The sequence below is a fragment of the Oenanthe melanoleuca genome, chromosome 8, assembly GCF_029582105.1.
Source record: "Oenanthe melanoleuca isolate GR-GAL-2019-014 chromosome 8, OMel1.0, whole genome shotgun sequence".
Classification (NCBI taxonomy): Eukaryota; Metazoa; Chordata; class Aves; order Passeriformes; family Muscicapidae; genus Oenanthe; species Oenanthe melanoleuca.
Window position 1 is genome coordinate 20,932,588 of NC_079342.1, and position 9,135 is coordinate 20,941,722.

The window sequence follows — 9,135 nt, forward strand, 5'->3', positions numbered from 1 at the left end:
ACTGGGGAGACCTTGGAAAGCTGCAGGAACATGCTGAAATTCGGGGAAGGCAAATGCAGATTTTTGCTGCTGACTGCTGCCTTCAGCTGCCTACAAGGGACTTTAGAAGAAGGTGAAGCCGAGCTTTTCGCAGAGGTCAAACGCAGGAGGGCAAGAGCCAGCAGCCACAGGCTGCAGCAGGGGAAGTCCCACTTGAGGAGAAGGGAAACTCACAGTGAAGATGGAGCCCTGCAGCAGGGGCTGCAGGAGCCAAGTTCCTGTCCTTGGAGATTTCCTAGGCTTTCCTCTGCAGGGCCTTGAGCAGCAGATCTTGTTTGAGAAGTTTGCCTTGCTTGGAGCAGGAGGCTGATCAGATATCCCCATAGATCCTGCCCAGGCTTTGTTATCCCGTGATGGATCTGTGTTCATAAACACCTGGCTTTATCTGCTCTCTTCGGATATTCGAGGTAAAGCCCCAAAGGACAACGAGGGAGAAACAGTAGTAGGGTGCTCTATTGAATTCTGGGAGTTAGTCCCTGCATTGACTTTTTGAAGAAGCTAAAGCCTGTCATGGAAATGAAGCCTCACAGTATGAAGGTATCAGCTGATGTCCTCATTAATTGTATTTATTTTCTACTTATTCTACAATTGCTGCATAAACCTTCTTTGATATGTAGCTGGCTTTAGGACTTTTTATTACCTGGATTTTTTTTTCCCTAGTGTATGTCAATTAAGGGCCATGTTAGGAGGAGAAGTAAAATCTACCACTCAGAGACATCTCTCTAATAGTATTTTTAGCTGAAGAATCTACTGTTACAGCTGAATCCTGACAAAGGCATTTCTTATGAATCTTTAAAATAGGTCTTGAAGTTTGCTTGGGTTTTTTCACTGCAGACTAGTAGGAGATAAAGCATTAGATCTCTGTTGTCCTGAAACTTATATCAGTGCTGGGAATAAGTGGCAAATTTCTACAGGCCCTTTTTACACGATCTGTTGTTTATCACAGCGTGTGCAGGCCCTCTCTGACTCAGATTGTCCTCAAGCATTTCTTTTCTGAGGTCTTTGTACACATCTAAGCAGGGCTTATCCTCGGAGGGAGATGCATTTATGCCAGATTTGGCGATTTTATTTAGTGCAGCTCCCCTCCGCATCAGCAGGAGTTAGAGAGCAAGGGTGGCTCTGTGGTCATCTTCCAGGGACAGGATCCAGACCTGTACCATTGCCTTGTTTTAAAGCCTCGGAGCCCTACAGCTCATGCCAAGAGATATATTTAGAATAGACCCCTCTTTTTGCTCGGTAGGTTTTCTCCGATCACAATTGATGGCATGACGAGCCTTGTGGGAATGAATATCCCTGGTCACACCGGGACTGGATGGTGCATCTTCGTCTACAACTTGTCTCCCGACTCGGATGAGAGCGTGCTGTGGCAGTTGTTTGGTCCCTTTGGAGCGGTCAATAATGTCAAGGTGATCCGTGATTTCAACACCAACAAGTGCAAGGGATTTGGCTTTGTCACCATGACCAACTACGACGAAGCTGCCATGGCGATTGCCAGCCTTAATGGATACCGTTTAGGAGACAGAGTATTGCAAGTTTCCTTTAAAACCAATAAAACCCACAAATCCTGAATTTCATATCCTTACTTACTAAAATATATATATATAAATATATATACGAACAAAACAAAACAAAAAAAAAAAAAAACTCTTCAAGGCTTATATTCAACCATGGACTTTATAAGCCAGTGTTGCCTAAGTATTAAAACATTGGATATCCTGTGAGGAACAGGAAAGGATTTTATAATGCTTAGAAAAAAAAAAAAAAACCTTTGATGCATTGAATGTTCTTTCATAGCTGTCGTTGTTGAATATAATATACATAGATAACAATGTGCAGGGATTTTTACCCGGCCAGCTAGTTTTACTACCTTCCTTGAAGGTGGGTCTTTTTAAGATGACCATTCACTCATTTGAAAAAATAATAAAACAAAAAACAATTTTTACGAACTAATGGGATTAAAAGCGAGAAAAAAAAAAAAAAGATTTTTGTTTTCTTTTCTGTTTTTTCAAAACATTGATTGAATCAGATTGGTAAACCCCCCACACAAATTAAAGAGGAACAATAAAAATTGCAAAAAGAAGAACATAATTTTGCAACTTTTTTTATTTTTCCTTTTTTCTTTTGTATCATGTGAACTAAACAGTCTTCTGTTAGGGAATGGGGTAACGGGGGATACCTGATGACATAACAATTTAAATAACATTAACAATGTTGCCAAAGAGGTGGTCTCTTTGCTGAAAATGGGTTTCAAGAAAAATCTATTTTTATAAAATATAAAGAATTTTTACAAGAGAATCTGGATTTGAGAAAAAATATTTTGACTGGCTAATTTAGGGGAAATTGACAACTTTGTCATGTTCATACTGCACTGGTAACTTTTTAGAGATCAAGATGTGTGTTTTAAACTGGATTAGTAGATTGTTTTTTGAAGGATGGGCTACAAACAGATGATCTTCGTATCTTTTCATAGCATGTAATAAAAATATTAAATACAGTACGGGAGAGTGTTCTTCCCAGGCACGCAGTTACCCACAGTCAAAACCCAAAAGCAAGGAGATGAGTTGCAAGACGGTTTTTCTTTAAGTCATCAGTATGGGATATCAGCAGAACAAAAGTTAAAAAAATTAATTTTTTGATCAAAAACTTCCTTGGTTTGAGCAGTAGGTGCTACAAAATTATTTACATATCTTAGTATCATAGTTAAATGTAATGTGTTTAGAAAAAAATACATTTGCTTTAAATTTGTTAAGAATTTTCAAATTCACTTTATAGCCCAAGCTAATATAATTGGGCTGTGTTGGCACATTTGGAACACTGTTTATGTTGCTTGAAACACTTATTTATTTAATTGCCGATGTGATGCATATGGCCAAAATCAAATATAGCTAGTTTGGCTAGTCTACTTATTTGTTTACTTAAACTATGGGAAGAAGCATATTATTGTGTCATTTTGTTGTGTGTGTATGTGTATATATAATATAAATATATATATATATAAAGTTATTTTTTCTTTTGTTTAATTTATTATAAGTTGTAACACTTTGCTAGTTTTGTTTGTATATGTCTTAAAATGTTTTCTTATGATACTTAAGTGACAGAGGTATCAAGGTAACTTGTGTAGAAATATTGTTTGATATATTGTCATGTTTGTTGTGAATATTTTTTCTTACTGCACAGTAGAAAAGAAAACAACTGGGTCTTTATTTTAATGTAATTCAGATTGGGGAAAACAGAGCTAAGGGAACAAAATGACTGAGGGGGTGCTCTCCCATGTCCAGTGCACTGATCATTTTAGTATGTTTGTGCTTTGTACGGTTATATATTTAAAACAAAAAAGGGTCATGCTCTTCCCTGAGTACTAGAAACAGTTACTCGCTATGCATAATCTAGTTGATAGTTAAATTTGCTATTGCTTTTCTTGTCTTGTTATATAAAATCTTTTCAATACAAGTTTAGTCTTAATGGTAATAAAACGTTATGGTTATTTATAACTTGTGCTTATTTTGTGCATTTTTTCCATGCTATACCCACTAACTGCATGTAGACTAAGTATTGTTTTTTCACACTGAAGAGGCAAACTTTTGTAGTAGACAAATAACTAAAAGCAAAGGCTGCATCATAATTTTATCAGTTTTTTACTTTAACAATGTTAGATTTTAGTTTAAAGGAACACTCATTCAATGTTCAGGGAAACCTTTATACATCATCTGCTATGAATGAGCGCAGTTTGCTGGGAAAGTTTTGATGCATTTGCTAAGCATTAGTGGGGAAGGCATGTCAGAATCTTTTCTCTACGATGTGTTTTACTATCTGAATAATAATAATAATTTAAAAAATCTTTCTTAGGACCAGGCAGTTGTATACTTTAGTTATAATGAATGACTTCATGTTAACCTTGCTAGTTTAGATCATTTCTGAGGGAAAGTATTGTAAATGTTTTTTTCATAACCTTGTTGTGTTTGAATTATTTGTACTTTAATTGTCCAGACAATAAATGAAAGTGTGTAGAATGGCTATGGACTTTCCACCTTTTTAAGTGTGTTCAGATGTTTTAGTATTCCCAGCCGCACCTCAGCCGAGGTCGAGGTTTAGTCTCTGATTTCAGAAGCAAGGTCTTCAAGAGAGAAACGTTCTAGTCGAACCAGATTGAGCATATTCATGATTTGTTTTTCCTTCCAAAGGCCAGAAAGAATCGGCCCTTTAATTTAAGATGTTGAACACCAAATACCAAACTGTAACTTTCATTTATTTGAATGTGGAAGATGCTGAAGGGTTTCTACTATATACAATATTTTTACACAATGAAAATATTAACTCAGTCAATATCAACACTTTAAAACATAGTGAGCAAATTTCAGTGATAATAACAGTTTTTAAGTCATCATTTAGTTTGACTTTTCTATGAATATGCTATGAATGTCATGCAATATGAAACAGTGTACATATTGTCTGATGTACAACAGTATATATGATCACATTCCAAATTTGATTCTTTTCACCATGTGTTATAACTAGAGTTGATACTTCTTTCAGTTGACTTGTTTGAATCTCATTAATACAAATATTCACTTCATGTTTATGTTCTGTAACATTCACTGATTGAGAATATGTACCTTGTAAAACTGCAGCATTGAATTTCGTAACTGAGATTAGGAAACTCTATCAGAGGGCTGGATGGACTGTGTGGTTCTTCAGCTCCTTCACCTATTAATAAACTCGTGTTTTTGTGAGATTAAGTTACCATGTTGGTTATAATAATTAATTTCAAGCCACAGAATGAGTTTGTTCTTAAATTTACAGCTTGCTTAATTCATCCTTAAGTCCACCTCACCGTGCCATAGTAAAAAGCCCAAGTGGTTTATTTGGTCTGTTTAAAGACTTGGCTCTGAAAAACATCATCCTTCCATCTACCTATATATGTATATACACATATTTTGATTATATGCATATATATACACTTGACAACATGCACCAGCCCATTTAAAAAAAAAACAACCTGCACTTTCTGTTTAAGAAAGTGATATTTTATCACCAGCACTATTTAATATGGTTCTCTCTGCTTTATAGCATTTGTTAGGGTTGTCACCTAATTTTTCTGCAGTCCTTTCTTCAGAAAGTAGTGAGACCAAAATCAATCACTGTGTGGTCTGGATGCTCTTAAGACAGAACACAACTGGCATTAAGGCCAGTTTTGATGCAGATTATCTCCCCACTTCCACTTAAGGGTTGGCTCCTTATCTTTACATCTCATAAGGTACCTGTTTCTTCATTCAGCAGCTTGGTGAGCTGCTGTGAGCTGAAGCACACAGTAACGTGAGAGAAAGGACTCTGCCAGCTTTAGGGGTCTGGGATGCAAAGTTCAGTCCCCCTTTTGAGACTGTCACAAAGGGGAAGAGGATCAAAACAGTCACAGACAGGTTTCCCATGCTGATCCTATTAGGAGCATTTTCAGTAATTTTTACTGAAACACAATTTCTGCCCAGCTGGGATCAGAACCACATTTCACTAACACACATTCAGAGTAATCAAGGTTTATATTTTCTTCTTGAAAGGGTAATCACTCTTTCTGCAATTAGTGAGCCTGCTGCATAAATGGAAAATCACCTGGGGGAGGGTGCTTGAAGTGCATTCACTTTGTGTTCCACTTCAGTTTACCTTAGACACGGACCTGGGCTTGGAATGCTCTGAGAGGGGAGCATGTGCTGGAAATAATGGCTGACAGATCCAAGGGAGCAGTGGGCTGCCCTTGAATTCATACTGGGGCCACTCAGCTTTCCTGCTGCCCAGAGCCTGGAGCAGCCAAGCACTCAGGTACTCTGGTGCTGCTCCTTTCCAGGGGGAAGGGTGGGTAGCGGGGTCTGGGTACACTGCAGCAGGCAGGAGTGGCTGCCTGGGTCCTTGCATCAGCCTCAGGATAGCTGAGGGCACAGGCACACCCAGAGCTGTGCCAGGGAAGCCTTTCTCCATCACCAGAAGCCAGGCAAGGCTTGCACATCTTACATGGCTGCAGAGAGATGAGGTAAAGCCAGGTCAGAGTGTGGTGACAGCAAAGATTTGCTCCCTGCCCTGGAGATCTCACAGACTGAGCTCCCTGCACAGAAGTAATTCATTGTGCATACAGAGCAAAATGAAAGGAGATCAAATCCAGCATAACTTCACGAAAGCTCTGACATCTCAGACTAATACAACCTCTCTCTTCTAAAAATACCTGACTTCCTAAACCCAGGAGATGGGATGGAGCCAATCCAGCTGAGCTTCAGTAGCTCACAAGGGAACACATCAGCTGGGCACAAAGATGGACTGCTGCAGGAGGGGGCACAAGGCACCAACCACACACAGACACAAATGCAGAAATCCTGTGGCATGCTGCACTGGGCATTGCTGCAGTGCAGCACCTGTGCCCATGCTCAGGACAGTGCTTTCATCCCAGGCACTTTGGGGGTGCCTTCAACACCCAGGGGAGTGCAAGAGGCACTTCTGAGGCCTCTCCAAGAAACACTGTGCCACTGGTGTGCTGGAGAAATTCCAGTGGGATCGTGTGCACTATGGCACCAGGGTGATCAGGAGATCACAAACTCTGAAGAGTCACCAAGCTTGAACTGTTTCTACCTCCCATAAACACAAAACCTGTGTGTTTAAAAAGCCTGTTCCTGTAAACCTTCCAGAGCTGAGCATTAGAAAGGGCTGCAGGAAGAAAAGTACCCAAAAGAAGGGGTCATACAAAAGTGCCCTGGTTTAACTCACCCACAGTTAAAGACAAGAAATCAGACTGGTTCTTTCAGATTAGCAATTTTCTGAAATACTTTTTCTACTCACAGTGGAAATAACTGTGCTAATTGGAGCACTGCTTTTTGTCACCAAAAACACGTGTCTTGTCCCCATGCCCTCCAGCCAAGCCTCATGCTGCTGAGAGCCCTGGGCCCTTGTCAGGTGTGACATCCTCATCCTGCCACTGGGTGATCCTTGGGGTGAGCCTTGCTCTGGTGTCTGAAGGACAAATGGGACAGCATTTACTTCTCTGTCACCCCAAGGCACAAGGTCCCTCACAGCGGGGACTCTCCCTGCAGGCTGTTCTCCTGCCTGGCCCACAGCACCCACTGCATCAGCCCTCTCTTAAAATAACCAAATTCCCTAAATTCTGTTCCTGGTTAGCCAGCCACAGTGGCCCAGAGGAGGGAGAGGAGCAGGTTAATGACCACCTCTGGCCTTACTTTATCCATCGTGACCACCTGCTTAACACCACAACCATTCAGGCCCTGGGTTCCCCCCTTTCCAAGGCCACAGTGTGACCCTGTCCTAGACAAAGCCATATTTTCCATGCCACCCAAGGTTGCTGGAGCAGGCAATGCCATGGGGCTGGTGAGTCTGGCAGTGCCTGACCTCACTGAGCTGCTCCCACGTTCTCTTTCTCCTCCAAGACCCAGGCAGGAGCCCGAGATGCTGCATGGCCAGAGCATGGGCATTTCATAATGACACAAGAGTCTATCAAAAAACAAAAGTTCCCTAAACTCTTAAAATCAACATACGCAATGCCATTGAAAGAACCATCATTTACAAATAAATCCCTGCTAAGGATAAAAAGCTGCCAAAGAAAAAGGGGTTCAGTGTGGAGGCCGTGGCTGTGCTGGGTATCACTGTGTGTGTCACTGAGCAGGACTGAACTGACCCAGAAACCTTCTGAAGCTACATCGAGGCAACCTGGCCATCCCAAAATACTAAATTTCATTTTGTGACTTTTAAACACACACAGTCATTACCTCCTCAGTCTGAACATCAGGACTGACTAGACTTGCCACAATCCATTTGTTTTAAAGCAGCACTTAGCCTTTTCTTCCCTTGCATTTTGTTGGAATTGCACAGGTCCCAACAAAATTATATGCAAGAATTAGCTTTTTATGAACAATACAATTCTGATTTTAAATCAGCACATGAGACAATTAATTTTGTAAGATAAGGAATCTGTTGCAAATATACAGCAGTACACCCACACATCACCATCTGCTGTGGAGAATTAAATGTACAACTCACAAATTAAATCCTGCAAAGTTGGTGCAAAAAGGTCCTTGCTTGAATTTAAACAAGGCTGTGGAAACCTGCAAACACATTGCAAAAGATCATGAAAACAATAACAAATTTGTCCATCTGCGAGTCAGTTCTAGCAGGGTTGGGGTTTTGTTTCATTTTTTTTTATATTGGTGCATTTGCAATAAATGTTGCAGCTCAAAATGCAAGTTGTATAAACTATATTTGAGCTCTCCTGGCCAGGAGAAGTCACTCTTGGAGGTGCTCCTTACAGGTTCCATAACTTTACCCCAGGTCTTCTATTCTTACAGGGAGGAAAAACAAAACCAAAACAAAACAGAAAACAAAATTCTTTTTTTTCCATACTCAGTTTATTGAAGAAAAAAATTGGCAAATCTGGCAATTGTTGTGGATGTTTTATTATTAGATTTATTAACAAACACTGTTCCACTGAAGAGAGGAAAAATAAATATCAACAATGCTGCTGCCATGAAAAAACTCTGACAAGCACAAATATCTGCATCTCTTTGACTCCCCTGGAGCCAAGCCTTTGTTCTCTGATTTTGCCTCCCATGTTCTTCCAATACGCTGCTCTTACTTTTTTTTATTTCCTGATCTGCACTGAGGAAGTGTCTATGAAACCTTGATAGCCAAGAAAGGCAGTGAAGCCTCTGGGCCTGGACACACCAGTAAAACAGGGTTGGGTGTGGGGAGGAGGCTGGAGCAGCCTGGAAGCCAAACTCTGCACCTCTGCCTTTTCCATGTTTGGCTTTGACCTGCAGGTCTGCTGGGCACTCGCTGGCAGCCACGGGCTGTAAATGAGCCTGGGACCTGCTCCTCACACTCTCACCCACTGTGCACCTCAAAAAAGTTATTTTGTGCAGCATTAGGATGGCCAAAGCTGTGCCAGTGATCTCTGAAATGCAGGTGCCCTTCTCTTTTTTAATAGGATGCTGGGAAAACACACTGGCATTTTCCCTGGTTCCTACTTGATTGAATCAATAAAAGAGCTATAAACACGCTGTCTCAAAGCACACACTTATGCCACCAAGCCCATCAGCATCTGGAGTTCTA

General features: G+C 40.6%; 1 protein-coding gene across 6 annotated transcripts in view; it reads left to right on the forward strand.

The window, feature by feature from the left end:
* The window catches only part of ELAVL4 (ELAV like RNA binding protein 4), a 79,365-nt gene extending 75,835 nt beyond the window's left edge, over positions 1-3,530 (forward strand). For all 6 annotated transcript variants that reach the window (XM_056497984.1, XM_056497986.1, XM_056497980.1 and 3 more), the window contains one exon: positions 1,280-3,530. In XM_056497984.1, coding sequence (XP_056353959.1) covers positions 1,280-1,607 — 328 coding nt within the window. In that variant the 3' untranslated portion in view covers positions 1,608-3,530. The remainder of the gene's footprint in view (positions 1-1,279) is intronic.
* The last annotated feature ends 5,605 nt before the right edge of the window (positions 3,531-9,135 follow it).